General features: G+C 35.0%; 1 protein-coding gene across 8 annotated transcripts in view; it reads right to left on the bottom strand.

Moving 5' to 3' along the window:
* The window catches only part of LOC138704972 (myotubularin-related protein 10-B), a 240583-nt gene that overhangs the window by 14414 nt on the left and 209863 nt on the right, over positions 1 to 16306 (bottom strand). For 7 of the 8 annotated variants that reach the window (XM_069833461.1, XM_069833457.1, XM_069833458.1 and 4 more), the window contains 2 exons: positions 11256 to 11428; positions 3801 to 3974 (listed from right to left, as the gene is read on the bottom strand). In XM_069833461.1, coding sequence (XP_069689562.1) covers positions 3801 to 3974; positions 11256 to 11428 — 347 coding nt within the window. The remainder of the gene's footprint in view (positions 1 to 3800; positions 3975 to 11255; positions 11429 to 16306) is intronic. The other variant, XM_069833460.1, reaches the window with a different exon arrangement.

Genomic DNA, 16306 nt, shown 5'->3' with positions numbered 1-16306 from the left:
GGCAGAGAGGGGAGGGAGTGAGAGAGGTAGAGAGAGGGAAGTAGGAAGAGACAGAGAAAGAAAGAAAGAAAGAGGGAGAGGGAGATGAAAAGAAGGGAATGAGGGGAGAGACAGAAGGGGGGGTGGAGAAGAGGGAGAAAGAGGAAGAGGGAGAAAGAGAGAGAGAGAGAGACAGAGAAGATTTTCTGCTGACTTTGGAAATCATTGTACCATTCCAAAATTAAACAATTGGAAATTTGTAGACACAAAAATCTGCACTACTTTTTTAAATTTAAGTAAGTATTTCTAACTATTTAAATATAATAAGAGCCTAAAAATTAAAAAAAAACTTTACAAATTACATAGTGTTAAAATTTGTTAACATAGTGAAAAAGATAATATACATTATTATGCTGTATGGCTGTTTCAGAGCCGTTTTTAAGTATGAATTTCAATTATGAGATTTCGTTCGAGAAGAAAAAAATAATTTTCAACTCTGTCCTCAATCTTGATCCACTCACAATGTCAAAAATACTAAAACCTGAACAAAAATTTAACAGTATTAATGAATTTACGGTATATGGCGAAGACCCATTTATCCATTACAATGTGCCCCATTAAACCATCTTACTGACAAATTCCTGAAGGATATCGACAAATTGATGTGAAGTGCTATGAAGGGAATAATAATGCTCCCTGATGATACTCCTAATGCCAAGATATATGCAGCCAGGAAAATTCATGGATTAGGATCCTTTTTTGCAGAACGGGAAAATAGCATATAATGTACATGCTTACTTAAAATTAATTATGCATATCTTAATTTTGTTCGAGATTTAAATAAAGAGAGAAAAGATTCCCTTTCAAAACTTAACATAGCAGATATAACTTCTTCGAACATAAAAGGAAAACAACTAAGAGAAATGCTAAGAAATTCCATTCTTCGTGTCAGCAGTTTGGCACATAAAGACAAAGGATAAGCTGAAAATCCAAAATCAATGATTGATGATCAATAAGCACCATTTTTAATCTTCGGAATATATAAATGCTGTGAAAATGTCTTGTCATTTATCTCCAGTTTGGTCTATTCGTGGGAGAATCTTTAACATGACTTGTTGCTACCAGCCTGGATGCAACAAGAATGAAACTTCAGGACACATATTAGAGTTCTGCAGGAAGAGTGAACTACTGCGCAATAATCGTCACCACAGGGTCAGGACTAAACTCACCAATGTTTTAAAACAACAGGCTGGGATGACTACACAAAGAGGAAAAACAATCAAGGAATGGTATAAGATCTAACCATCAGATCTGAGAGGAATACAATGCAGCCCCACCAAATTGACGAGGAAAAACGAGGCATTTTATGAACCTTGCTTGCTTTATTTCAGCAGCACGTATAACATTCCACTCAACAACTGGTCAGTTCAAGAAATTCTTTTTGGATCCAGGGAATCACTGTCTAAATACAATAATGACCAGCTAAAACTTCTGGGATACAAGCTCTTCACTATGAAGAAGATTAAAATGCAGATCAAATGTGCAGATGCTCTTGATACCCATGTTTGTTGTGCTAACTTATGAATAGACTTTTTCATACAGCTTCTAAATGCGAATCTATTTCATCTAATTTGTCTTCATTAAGAATATGTCTACATTTAATTTTCTTTCTATTCAGCAGGAAAACCATTTCAATGAAGTTTTGCCACTAATTTGTAAATCATAGACCTCCTAGGCATTCGGGAATTTGGAAATTTTCTACGAAAGTGTCTCTGACATCTTCAATTTTCACGTTTAACAGATGTATCACATATGAGGCATATTTTTAAAGTAAGGGTTGTTTTAAAATTTTTCCACGGCAAAGCTGTGGTAGCAATTGTGAGCATGCGCAATGACTTCCTTCCTGACGCAGCTGTGAGAGGCAGTCATTTTGTATTTCTTTTTGTGAGGGCATTTCAAAATGTTCAAAACAATTGAACGATCCGCTGACTGTGAAGTCTGATCAGTGATTAATTTTCTGAATGTGAGAAATGTTACGCCAGCAGACATTCATCACCAACTGTGTGAGGTTTATGGGGAAACAATAATGAGTGATGGAATGGTGAGGAAGTGGGTTAGACAGTTCAAAGAAGGTCGTGAAAATGTGAAAGATGAGTTGCAGAGCGGCCGACCATCTATGGTCCCGGATGATTTGATGTAAGCAAAACTTCGTGAGGACAGATGTTTCACAATATCGTTGCTTTCTTCACATTTTCCACAAAATTCAAGATCAGTCCTCTACAACATTGTGACAGAATACTTAGGATTTCGAAAATTGTGCTCAAGATGGTGCCAAAAAATCTCGTCAAATCATTTGGTTGGGAACAATTCGACCATTCTCCCTACAATCCTGACTTGGCACCAAGCGATTTTCACCTGTTTCTTCATCTGAAAAAATTCCTTGGTGGAAAATATTTCAATGACGATGATGTTGTGGAACAAGAAGTGCAGACTTGTCTTTCATCACAGGCAGCATCATTCTTTACGAAGGCATACAAAAACTGGTTTCACGTTATGACAAGTGCCTCAGTAATGATGGTGACTATGTGGAGAAGTAGTGTAAGGTGTAAACTAAGGAATGAAAATAAAGTATTTGGAAAATAATGTTCTGTTATTTAAAAAAAATATATATATCGGTACTTACTTTAAAAACACGCCTCGTAATTATAAACACACGCTGTTCAATTACATAACATGTTACCATAACAGAATCAATGATGCTACTGAGCAAGCTGTGCTTACTCTGTCAGTAGGATGGAAATTATATTTAGAAACTACTTCGTCTAAAAATCCATTATCCTCTACCAAAATTGGGCTTGTGCACCTTAGGATACATAATCAAAACACAGTAACCATTAAATCAATGACTACGTTCTTTAAATACAGTATCAAAATTATAATTTTAATATGCCAGGTTGTTTTGTGTATGTGCATTTGTGCAAGCACCATGAGCACTCAAATTGTAATAGGCTTAATTCTTTTCCATTTGCTTATACAGAATGATTCACTTGTTCATTACTATGAAGTTTTATGTAACTTTGATTTTATAGCATGCCTAAGAAATTGGGGTCCCTGTTTTTAGGAGATTTCAACACAAGTTTAGGTGTAAAATTTCTAAACCTCTAGGATGAGTAATTCTTAATTGAAAACAGATAACTCTGCATTTTATTATGTTATCACGAAAAGTTTGCATTAGTTGATTACTTTTTTCATTTTAAATGCTGATGAAGTAAGCACCTATGATAGGTTAAGCTATAAAAGTTTATAATGCATATGTTTACTTATTTATAAGTAGGTATTTAAGGTAGTATTCTAGTGTTGAAAGCACAACCATTTTATAATACATGCCTGAAGTGCTGGCCTCGTTTTGCAATGCATTTCTGACACTGCTGGTATAGAATCGATGAGAAAATATGTGGAATATTCCAGGGTTCACACATTCAAACAAACACATTAAATAACATATTATGTAGTGTAAGATGCAAACCTGCAAATCATTATTAGTTACATGCCTTATCACCTGATTTAGTATGACAGGTACACTACTTCCTTTTGCATTAAAGATACAATTACGAGTACTGTGTTTACAGAATTGACTATTAATGTACGGAATTGCATAACTTCATTTAAATGAGGTGCAGATGACTCACCTGGTATATCATGACAATATAAATGTCACAACATTATTCAAAATAAGTTGAAAACAGTTGGAGGTTGCAAAACAAGAAATTAAATTAAGAATTACTTAAAATTCATATGAAAAATCAATATAAAATACTCACTGATTCTGTGGCAAGGGTACGATCACGCTCACAATCAAACAGAAAGGTTTCAAATATAGAAACATGTGCCGAATCCCAAAGAGTGGTAAGGTAGGTCTCTGTAAACTCAAATTCAATTGGGAATTGCTGCAGGAGCTGCCACATACAATCCAAGAAAACCAAGAACTCTGGTGACTGAAACCATAAAACAAACAATTCTCTAACAAAAAAACTTCTTTCACTTTACTTAAAATTTTGTTTCATTACTCTTTTTTTTTCTATGCGAATTGAATATATTTATGATTACTGAAACTAAATACACTTTTTTTAAGAACGAAATTTTAGCTCATAATACTGTACAAATTGTGCCATGTTATTTTTAAAAGAGAGCCAGAAGTTATCTTTAAGAGAGACCAGAAGTTATAGGAAAATAAATTTAACTATTCCTATGAAAGCTCTTCTCTAATAATGAAATAATAAACATAGAAACAGATGTCATTAAATGACATACCGTCAAGTGGGGTGAGTTACGACCCAGAGATGAGTTCAGTTCGGACAGTACTGTTATTCTCTCTTTTATGACAGTCAGTTCACACTACAGCGTGAGTTTACGACTCCCGCACTTAACAGAACCTTAACAGATGCTGCAAGGGACAGGTTCTTCCTGTTTCCACTAATTGGTTTTCTTTGGAAAACTTATTTTGGGCCTTTTAAATTTTTACGACGTAATAGCTGGGATTTTTTACAATGTGGATACTTTCATAGTTGTAGGCTGAGGGGTATATAAGAAAAGCTTTGGTTGCGCATTTTACAGTTTCTGAAAGTGTTTAGAAAGCTACAGTCCAGTTTGCATTATTAACTGTTTATCAGTATCCTTGTAATAAGCATATTTATGCCTAAGAAAATAATGTGGGGTGAGTTCGGACAATGCCACGTGAATACAAAAGTAAGCCAGGTGTTAGAGGTCATTATGACTTGAAGAAGCTTGAAAAAGCCGTAAAATACATTAAAGAGGGAAAATTATCCTATAGGAAGGCATCTGACCTGTATGGAATTTCCTGATCAACATTGGAAAACAAAGTCAATGTGGCAAACCCAACATGCCCACTACCCTAAAACTGGAACCTCGAATGTTCGTTGTTGAATGATGGTTGAAAAGGAGGGGGCTGTGCTAGAACTGGAAGCATTTGTGGTTGTTAATTATACTTATCAGCAGGGGAAGAAATAACTTATAACACAGTTTGTTGGTGTCGTAACTGAAGTGGGGGCAAGGGATGTGGAAGTGAAATTTTTATGTCCATATGGAGACAGTAAGTCAGTGTTTGTTTTCCCACAAGAACCTGATGAGAATACCGTAACAAAAACCCGAATTGCAAAAGTGCTATAAACTCCAACACATGACAAAGAGAAATTTCTTTTAAAAAAGTCATCTAAAGTGTGTGTGTGTGTATTTGAGAATAACAATTGAGAATAGTTTGTTCCAGTTTTAACATGGTGTAAAGAGTTTTCTTAATTAATTATCAACATCACTTTCATCTGTTTTTATTGTTTAACGAATTTTTTTTGTTAAGAATTTATAATGTGATCTATTCACAGCTGATTATGTTAAGCTTATTGGAGACAAAATTTTTAATATTAGGAAACGTTTCATCTTCATATAAATTTTGTGTTTATAAAGGAATAAAGGAAATGTTTTCATGCAAATTATATGTAATTTTATTTTACAATACTTATGTTTTATAGTCCAATAATATCCTTATTATCCCAGCATTAAACAAAAAAAGAAATTGTGTCCTAACTCGTCTCACTGTGAGACGACTTCAGACATCAATAAGAAACTACTTGTATTTATATTAATTTATACACATTGCAGTAATCAGTAACTATTAATAACTAATTACGGAATATGTTCCTTAGATGTACACTCCACAATTTATGTAATTTCTATATTTATTGCATTTTTGGTGTTCCAAATAACTACTTTAGTACGATTCTTGACATCTCTCTGACAAAGGAAAAATTTTAGTCTGTACAAAAGAAACCAAATGACCTGGAAATGTACAAAAACTTGCCCAGACATGTTCAAACATTTTTAACAAGAGCCAGAACAGGTCACATTGTCACTCAATTGTACCTACACCGATTTCACATTTCTGATAATCCTACTTGTCTGTGGTGTAATAATCATGATGATCTGGAACACATTCTTATATACTGTCCATCCATAAACCACAAAAGAAGTAAATTAAAATCATCAGTACCAGTTACAGAAGAAACAGCCCTGCAGTATATATTGACTACACTCCAACTCTGGCTACTAGCAACAGGCATCTATAATGAACACCAATCAAAATACCCCTTATTTCTCGTGAAAAACAACAACTGAATAGACTACAGTGGACTATAGTGGACTTTATGTTGTCAGCAAACAGCTGGATACATTAAGAAGATTGATTTATTGCATTTTTTATTTATAAACTATATAAAAAAGTGTCTCAAAACCGTCCGAACTCACCCCACTTGATGGTACTTCTCATTAAATATATTATGCAATTAAAATGATAACTGTTTTAAATTAAATAAAGATGAAATTATTCACGATCCCACACTTCTTCTTCTTCCATTTCACAAGCAGCAACATCTCTAATGCTAGAGTTCTGTACCCACTCTAACACCTACCCCACGGTTATAACTCACAACAAAAACAACAACAACAGATAATGCATCCCTCCTCCACTTACTGAATGAGAAACTTCATGTTGATTAACTGTGTGGTTGCAACGTAATTATTTGTATAACAATAATTATTATTCGGTATTAAGAATTTGTAGAAACATATGGTTTATGAGGTTTTGACACTATTTATCATGTCATAAAAACTTAAGAAAATCACTGAGAGTCAATCTGAACAGATAATTCATTCTGTACAATTTTAGCACGAGACTTCAAATAATATTATGTTGCTTTTAGAATAAAAGTTATTATTCAATGAATTGGCTTCTGGATATTGCCTAGAAATAAAATCCAAGGCTGTATACAGACAATTATATAGATGAATAACTGACATTAAAAAAACCCTTTCAGAATAAGGAATGAAGAAAACACGTACTTTCGTAAAAATATTGAAATCGAGTTTTGCATTATTACTATACTTTCTCTCCTTCACATGAAAATATATAAAATCGAGGAGTACAAAGATGACACATAATTTTTCAAATCTTTTACATACTTTGTAACAATTCAGTTCTGTTATGTTATGAATGATATTACTGTCCGTGGTTTATGTTCTTGAGTGGAAATAAAATGTACTTTTGTTTTCTGGACTGCATACAGAAAGGCATCCTTTATAATTTGGTTGGCTGGTTGGTTTTTAATGCACTACTTCAGTGATGAAGCCATTAGTAGACGAACTTTCTAGTATTTTGAAATTATACAATTTTCTGAAGTGATGACAGGATATGATAGCAGATTTTCTTTATCCATTTCGTCTTCACTATTGTACAGGATGGTGAGTAGAATATTCAGTCTGTTAATATATAAAAAATAAGACATTTGACTTAATTTATATTGTACGAAAAGTTTTAAGACTGGGCTTGTAATTTAAAAATGATAGTGGTTACAGGCTATTGTGATGCAATCCCATCAAATAGTCCTCTTATGACTGCATGTTTCCACCTCTGAAAGCATTCCTGGAAGTTCTTCTTTAGGGTGTTAATAATTTTCTTTGAATATGTTTGAATTTATTCTATGGTATCAAAAGTGCTTACATTTGAGAGGCAGTTTTAGTTTAGGAAAGAGTTAGAAATCTGCTGGGGCCAAATTAGGAGAGTACAGGGGTTGAAGAAACGCAGGTAGTTGGAGCCAGTGTATTGTCATGGTGGAGGATCCAGTTCTCGTCTTTCCATAGCACTGGTTTTTTCTTCCTCACTTTTTCTCGCAATAGCTCTAAAATACTTTTGTATAAATTTTGGTTGATTACCTGTTTCATTGGGGAATATTCATGATGAACAATACAAGAAATATCGAAGAAAACAATCGACATCATCTTCTCATTTAAGTGACTTTGTCTAGCTTTCTTTGGTCGCAGTGATACCAGACCCTTCCACTGTGAGGACTGCACTTTAGTTTCTGGGTCAAACCTATAATTACTCTATATTTAACATATCTGGTTCATTTTCGATCCCATTAGTTCCTGGGACACTTCTAACCGTTCTTGCTTCCGTTTGTTAATAATTTTGGAATGAATTTGGAAGACACATGAAGCATCTACAATTCTTCTGATAACTTCACCTAAACTGCTGCATAAAATATCAAATTTAGCTCATCAGTCATCTCTCTAATTGTTTGTCGATGGTCAGAGTGCACTAATTCACAAACTCTAACAATGTGTTTGTTTTTGAAGCGAAGGGGCATCTGGATCGAGGGTCATCTTCGAGTAATTCTCGGCCATTTCTAAACCTGCTTTACCAAACAAAAAAGTTGGATCTGCTAATACATTTATCCCCAAAAGTTGTTTTTAACATTGCTCTGATTTGTCAATCATTTTTGCACAAGTAAAATATGATAAAAGCACTTAACACGTCCTTTCACAGCAAGGATCACCCTCCACTGAACAAAGATAGAAAAAAAGACCTTAATGGAATCATTCAAGGACAAAACAAGCTTTTTCTTTCTACCCCCAACAAGAGTAACCCTAAACCAATAGGCAGTGGCAGCTCCAGTCTTAAAACTTTCCAATCAAACCTCGTATACTTTAAGTATGTATGTAAATACGTGCTGTTAATTTTGCACTAATTTACATAAAACAGATTTTTTTACGAGGGCTCAGTGAAAAGTAATGGCAACATTTGTATTGTAAACATGTAGCTTTATTTTGATATGAAATCAGTATTGTTGTTCCTCAATATAGTCACTAGTTATTATATTAATAGCTTTATATCTATCAGCAGATCCGATAATTTAAGGGAAAAACTGTTCTGAGGCCGTGTATCGATTCTGGGACCTTAGGCTGAATGCACCAACGCTCTTACCAACTTAAATACCCAGGAACTTCACCCTCTGAAATTTTTCCCTTTATGTCCACATAACTCAAGTGGGCTGCCAAGACACCAGAAACCCACATCAAGTGCACACAAACTCTGTGTGACTTGAAATTGTGATTGTCTGTTAACTTACATAGGGTAAGAGCATTGGTGCATTCAGCTAAAGGTCCTGGTATCGATACTCAGCCCGGAACAATTTTTCCCTTGAAATTATTCAAGTCTGCTTCACAGGGAGCATTACCTGAAAGCTAGATTTGTATATCAGCAGAACCGTTTGCATTTACAGATGTGATGGACCACTATATGAAGTGGAGTACTGCAGCTACAGTAGATCAAGAAACCTTGTTCTTGTAGTGATTTTTTCATTTTAAAAAAACAAGTCATAGTCATAAGAACTCATGTCCAGGAAGTAAGGCAAATGTTCTGAGTTTCCCAATTCCATCCTGCCAAAAGTTTTCACTGATTGAGCTACCTGACAGTGTGCATTATCATGAATGAGAAATGGTAGATTATTTGTACCTCTATAATTAATTGTGGCTGCGTTCTTCTTAATATTGAATATAGATGATTCTGCAGAAAGTGCTCGACATTCACAGTTTGTCGCTTAAGGACTGGATGATGAATTACACCATCCATGTCATAGGCAATTTTTGCTCGAGTGAGCTTCTGCTAATGGGGATCCTTGATGTCGGCACTAATTTCATTGGGACTTAATTTCGGCCCACATTTCATCTATGGTAATAAATGACTTAGAAAATGCATCATATAATTTTGATATTACTTCAAGTGGATATTTGCTACAATGTACCTATACTGCTTTTGCATTTCAGTAAGATGATGTAGGATCCACTTTGCTGCAATTTTTTGCATGCTGAGAACATTATGCAGTATGTGATGCACTTATTCCAACTTCATGTGCCAAATGGCGTGTTGTTCAGTGCCTAGTAATGGCAGTACAAGCTGTACCTTTTCCTCTGAGATGCTGGGGCATCCAGCCGATCATCCTCTGCATTTTCACGACCTCAATTAAAGGTATTCAACCACTGTGCAATGTGACAAGGCAGTGTGTCCTTACCATGTATTTCCCTAAATCTTTGCCGAAATCTTCTGCCTTGAGATCACATGCCACTTCAATTTTATCCAACAGTGTTGCTCCAACTTCATATACATGCTTTTGAGCATCTTTACAGAAATGAAACAATTCTGTTGTTCCATGCTGTCCTCTTTCTTTCTGCACCATCATGCAAATGATATCCTGCACTAGGAATAGCTTCCGTTAGTCGCATGTTGTGCCATTAATTGCGTTTCATGTATTCTACTCTAGTCAAAACAGTTTTACTATTGCTTCTCAAACAGATCTCATATATTTTAATAATTTCTTTTCCAATGGCAGGTACTTGACTTTGCGTATTTTACCCAAGTGCTCCATCTATATGTGACACACTCAAATTGTAGTTCTTTTTGCATTGTCCTCGGTACACCACAGGAGGCAAACTAGAAAGCACTGCATAATGACGGTGATGATGATGAATGGAGCAGTAATGGAATGCTGATAGGGGAGATGGGACTGACCTTTAAAAACCTACCACTAAACACCATCTTTCTGTCCACCACTAATTCCAATTGGATCCACTGGGTTCGAACGCAGGTTACCAGCGTGGAAAGCCACTACTCTAGCCATTCAGCAAGTGGTGTGCTTATATTTTATTCATTTCTAATACTTCTTTTTTTACAAAAAATAGGATTTTTAAAAATCATACATAAATATTTAAATTTCACTTTGCTTCAGTGAGCCATTTTAATAATAAATTGGTTTATAGTTGTTATAGGTGTTTATGTTGATGGAAATGCTCACACAATAAGACACTCTCCACTTCTTCTTCTTCTTCTTCCTGATTGGGGATCAACACTTCGAAAAAATTCTCAACAAAAGTTGATCTAATTCTAAATATATATTAATTTCTTTTAGCACTGAATTTTTCATTAATAATAATTTCACTTTTCAGTATGTGCATCATTTCCGGATAAATTTGCTCTCATTTCTAGATATTGAATATGAACAAAATTCGACCAATAGTTTAGAAGCATTTGCTCTATAGAAGCAGACAGATGGCATGCTCAAAACCACTTTTCAGTAACAGGGATGTTGAGAACATATATTTCCGTGATAATCCCAATATCAATATTTTTGCAGCATCATAATACTTTCTCTTTATACATACTTCAGATCACAAGAGTGTAAAAACTAACAAATAAGAAAGAGAAGTTAACAAACTATGAATTAATATATTAGTAAATCACATAACTTATCACAAAGTAAATCATATAATTTCTCACTATACTTTCATTTATCATGCAATATTTTCTCATTACATAATGAGATAGTAAAAACGAATTATTTAAAAAGTATATCCTTGCATTCAATCATATTTACCTGTTCAGTGTCATTACTGTAGACATGGGCCAAACGAGTACAAAATGGATGACCAAGAGCCACCCATTCCTTCTGGATGAGTGTTTGGAAGCCACATAACGAGCGCCAATATGGGTCTAATAAAATTTGTACAAGGCTTGCTATAATGCAGCACATGTCCCGTCCATCGCCCTCTGAAGTTTAAAATCGGAAAATTCATGTTAGTATAAGCAGAACAAAATACACAATAAATTATGAAAGTATAACATTTGTGATGGAACTCAACACAACCACATAAAAGGATTTACATTACAAAACAAAGAAAAACTTCATACCCTCTAATACTCTTGGAATTAGTGATGAACTTTTTAGTGACGTGAACAATGTTGTGGAGAGAAATTCCTCTACTGTAAACTCTGTATTGGTTACATATTCGCAATAGACATTTAGCTACAAAAGATAGCTCATTCAGGTGGTTACATTTTGCCAAGCTGATCTTACAATTGAACATAAAAGCTGCAACTGAGCAGAGGATCATTCTCAAACATATGGCTGTAATACAGATATATTTCAGAACGTTTATGCCATAATGAAAAAAATTATAAGGAATTTCGAAACATGTGAGGGATTTACCTTTTCAGAACAGATAAAATGCTCAAAACTCACAAAGTAACTCAATGACTGAAAAAATCCACAAACTTCATAGTAAATAAACGGTTGGAGCAACTGTTTTCACACAGACCCTCGATTCAAATCTCGGCCAGTATAAGCAGAATTTATGGTGAACAAAGGACAAAACAGTAAAGAAGCTGGTTTCATTCAGACTCGATAATAGAGACTGACATTTTCCTAATTTTGTGGTGATAACTGCAAAGCCCAAATAGCTGAAGGTTGCTTTCATGATAGTCAATTGCACGTAATACATGCTGAACCTCAATAGAGAAGGCTAACTTTCAATCTGCATTTCATCTCTCAATTAATTTCCTAACCAATCAAGCTTTTCAACCCTTCTGCCTTACACCACCTGATTTCCAATTTAACCCATAATTGTCCCTATTTCATCTCACTTCTCCTTACCTGTCTAAACCATTATTCATACCTCCCTTTTTCTACTCTGATGAGTCATTGCCAATAAAAAGAGAAACTCATAAAAATCTGCTAACTACTTGTCTGAGTTGATATCATCCCTTACTACATCCACATGGAGTTGTCAATAACAGAAAAGAGCTACACAAAGCCAGAAGCAAGGCTCTTAAAGGAAGACATGCATGGGTCCCAACATTTCTGCAAAAGTGGAGTGGAGTGGCGTGGAATTCCTCCTCTAGCAATATCTACAATTACACTAACCCAGAGTATTCTGCCTCCTTAGCAATACATTTTCCCATGACACTCATGTACTTCTCCTCTCTGTTAGGAAACAGGTATTCTGGAATGACTTAGCTGAATAATTCATGCCAGTCATCAATCAACAGCGAGCGAAGACAGTCATGTTTAACTGAGCTCCGCAAAGCCCAGATGCTGACACAGCAATGTAAGTAGCTCCGAGTATGAGTACATTCACCTGAAGTGGAACATAATATAGTGGAAAATAGTATTACTAATCAAGATCCACAGTGGACCTGAAGTGGAAGATAATATAGTGAAAAATAGTGTGTATTACTAATCAAGATCCACAATGGACACTAAGTTAATTTCGAATACGACGCAAGTGAATTGTGAAAGCAAGATGGGGGTTGAGTTATGTGTGTATCGAGCAAGACTAGGAAGGTTCAGGATAAAAATGGGTGAAGTGTTTGAAAGTCAGAGCCCCTGGGGCTATGATCAACTACTTCGAGCAATAGGAATAGTAGTGACAATACTGTGATAATTGGAGGTGTTGAGTTAAATCCGGGACTGACAAATGGAAAAGATACTTCACTTTTATTATCAATCCGTGAAGAGATGAAGGAGGTATTCAAGGCAATGATGGAGGAAAATAAACAGAACTTCAATGACTTGAGCAGTACAATATCCAGACTGATGAAAGAAATTGTGAACAATATCGGGAGCATAAAGAAACTTCAACAAGAGAATGGCCAACTGCATAACAAGATAAAACACTTTGAATTCCAGCTGAGGAAGAAAAACTTAATTGACAAAAATATTTACCTTGAATCATTTGAGTATGCTGAGAGATACAAACTTAAAATTTGAGCAGGACTACAATGTGGAAACAAGGAGTAAGAGAAAGATATTATTACCAGGGCAAGGCATGGAGAGCTGTAATAAATATATTGCGACTTGGTATAGATAGAGCGCGTGGCAATGGATACAGGTACAGCACAAGCATTAGTACAGTCTGCCCATTGAAACTGGCACATACTCACGGAAAATGATCAGAACAACACTTTTTTTTACTTCACATAAGTTATACAAATCAAGAAACTATGTTCTGGACTGAAATACAAGGAATATATTAATCCCTCTGCGAATTATTATAGTAGGCCTACACAACAAATAACATTTTCAAATTTTCCCATGAGAAAGATGTCCTGTTAGAAGGGAGAAAATATTTATATATAGAAAAACTCCGTTCCACATCTACTGAAACAAGCAATATTACTCGGACATAAATCTCCTACTATATCATGGGAATGATGCAGTATATCTGAAATTTGACTTAGAATCTTGTACCCAGAATTATTATCTAATATTCTGTTCATTTTTTCAGAAACTAATTTTGCAATGCTATTTTCCATGCCATTGATTTTGTTTACTGCAGATCTCATTATGTTTATTTGATCAGTTAGTTCCGCGATGGATTTTTCTAATGCAAAAATGGAATCAGGCAAAAGTCCGAAATATGCTGTGACATCTTTTAAGTCGTTTTCAACAGTAGAGTTTCTTTTAGTAATTCCTGACAAATTCCAATTGCACTCACGTCCTTGGGATCAAACAACTGAACCACTTTCTTCACACTGTCGAGATTCAAATGGTAATAATTACAAGACTACAGCCATGTTCCCCACCGAGTAAGTACTGGACATGGAGGAAGAGGAACATCAGGATTCTTTCTTGAATGTAGAGACTCGGCCAGGAGATTTTACAAATACTTTTTTCATATTTGCAATTAACTTGTCAACAATAGGAAAATGTGACCTTACTTCTTCTGCAACCCTATGGCAAGCGTGTGCCAGACAAGTTACATGGATCATTTTTCTATACTTCTTTTTCAATGATTTTGCAGCTTTTACCATGTACGTCCCAGCATCTGTAATGAACAGAAGCACATTTTCGTGTTTGATACCAGATGGCCAAAGCAGTTTCAATGCACTTCCAAATAATTCACATACTGTAGAAAAATTCACTTTATTTAAAGGCCCACATGTCACAAGATATGGCCTACCAGGAGTTTCCGCTTTCAGTGAACCAACAATAACACTGGCTATGTAACGATTGACTGCATATGTTGTTTTGTCTATAGATATCCATACTCTCTCATTTTCCAGTTCATTTCTGATTTCTTCTATGTCTTTGTCGTAAATTTGTTTTACGTACACTTTTCGCAATGTTGATTCATCTGGAATCTGTCGACCTGTGTATTTCTGTAAGAATGTACAGAGTGTGTTATTTTTTTAATTTGAAGGTGGAATGTTGGAGGAAATAAATGCATTGCATAAATCTGTGTTAAAGTCATGTACTGTATTATATGAACCACTGTGCTCTTGCTGTAAATTATGAACTTTTGTTTTTTCAAGTCCTTTTCTATGTTTATCCGAGTGAATATGACGATCAACATTGAAATTCTTACAGCTTAAAATTTCGATATTGCAAAGTTTGCAGAACAGTTTATTATTCGCAATAGCAAACACATTGTTACCATACTTTCACATGCTTTCAGTTTATTATATGTATTTGGTTTATGTTTCGGCATTGTAATGTACAACGTCTCGTAATAAGACTGTGCTAATCGGGAAATTCCAAACCTGTGTAATACAAAAAAACTAAATTACAAAAGTAGTAAGAAATAATGTTATACTGAATAATAAATTTATTGCACATACCTTTAATAATGTTTGTATAATATAGAAATGGTGTAATTGTAATGTATTTAGCGTGCAAGTAAAATAAATAACTTGTACGTTGCTATTTCCTTCACACAACTGTACGCTTCAGAGTTTGGTTACTAAGTAAGGGTGACCTCTGTGTACAAAGTACATGCTATCTACTCGTGGAACCTGTACGTGTCCTGCGATGGATCAAAACACTGACAGTGTACATGTCAATCTTAGCATTTAGAGCTCTATGCCTTGCCCTGATTATTATCAGTTATGAAAGAGGTGAGATGGAGAGGTCAATTTGCGATCTTAGTGAAGAATAAAATAAAGATAAATGGAAACCTGTAAGATTTAGAATACTGTCAGAGGAACTTCAATTCACAGAAATCCCAGATTTTCGAGAGTACAAATTACCTGACAAGAGAGAAAAATAATTCTGTACATATTTCGTACTCTATTAGATTGAATACCGAACATCCGGAAGAGATTATAGATGAGTTGGTTCGTGAAGGTGAGGAACGATCGAGTCAGCAGAATGATGTATGGACGAATCTGCTCAACCAAGTGGAGTAGTCGACCGAGCAGGACAACGCAGCAACATACGACAACATGAGTCAGCAAGAAGCAGAACTCAGAGAGCTTTACAGGATATCAAGGGAAGGTGCGTTAGCTTTCAGAGATGTTAAGATGCAACAAGGATTGAGGGATGAAGAGATTATGCTTTCGTCACCATAGGGCAGTATTTTATCACTGACAGGTAGAATTAAGGGCCAAAAAAGTTACAATCTTAGTAGTTTGTGCATGAGTGGTACCGGTATGAAATAAATAAAATATCAGAAAGGAATTGCAATATAGCAGTTTGCTGATTTAATGTTGTAAATCGTATTTAGTGTGATGAAAGTGTGTTTAGGAGAACTTGAATATAGAGATCAGTTTGGAAGTTATAGAATTGAAAAGGATGTTGAGAAATTTAAAACAGTGGCTAGTTAATTAAGATAAATGCAGTAGAAGTTTACGGTAAAGAAGTAAATCTCA

Source organism: Periplaneta americana, chromosome 8, assembly GCF_040183065.1.
Source record: "Periplaneta americana isolate PAMFEO1 chromosome 8, P.americana_PAMFEO1_priV1, whole genome shotgun sequence".
Classification (NCBI taxonomy): Eukaryota; Metazoa; Arthropoda; class Insecta; order Blattodea; family Blattidae; genus Periplaneta; species Periplaneta americana.
The sequence above is the reverse complement of the archived record's forward strand: the minus strand, read 5'-3'. Positions and strand labels throughout refer to the sequence as shown.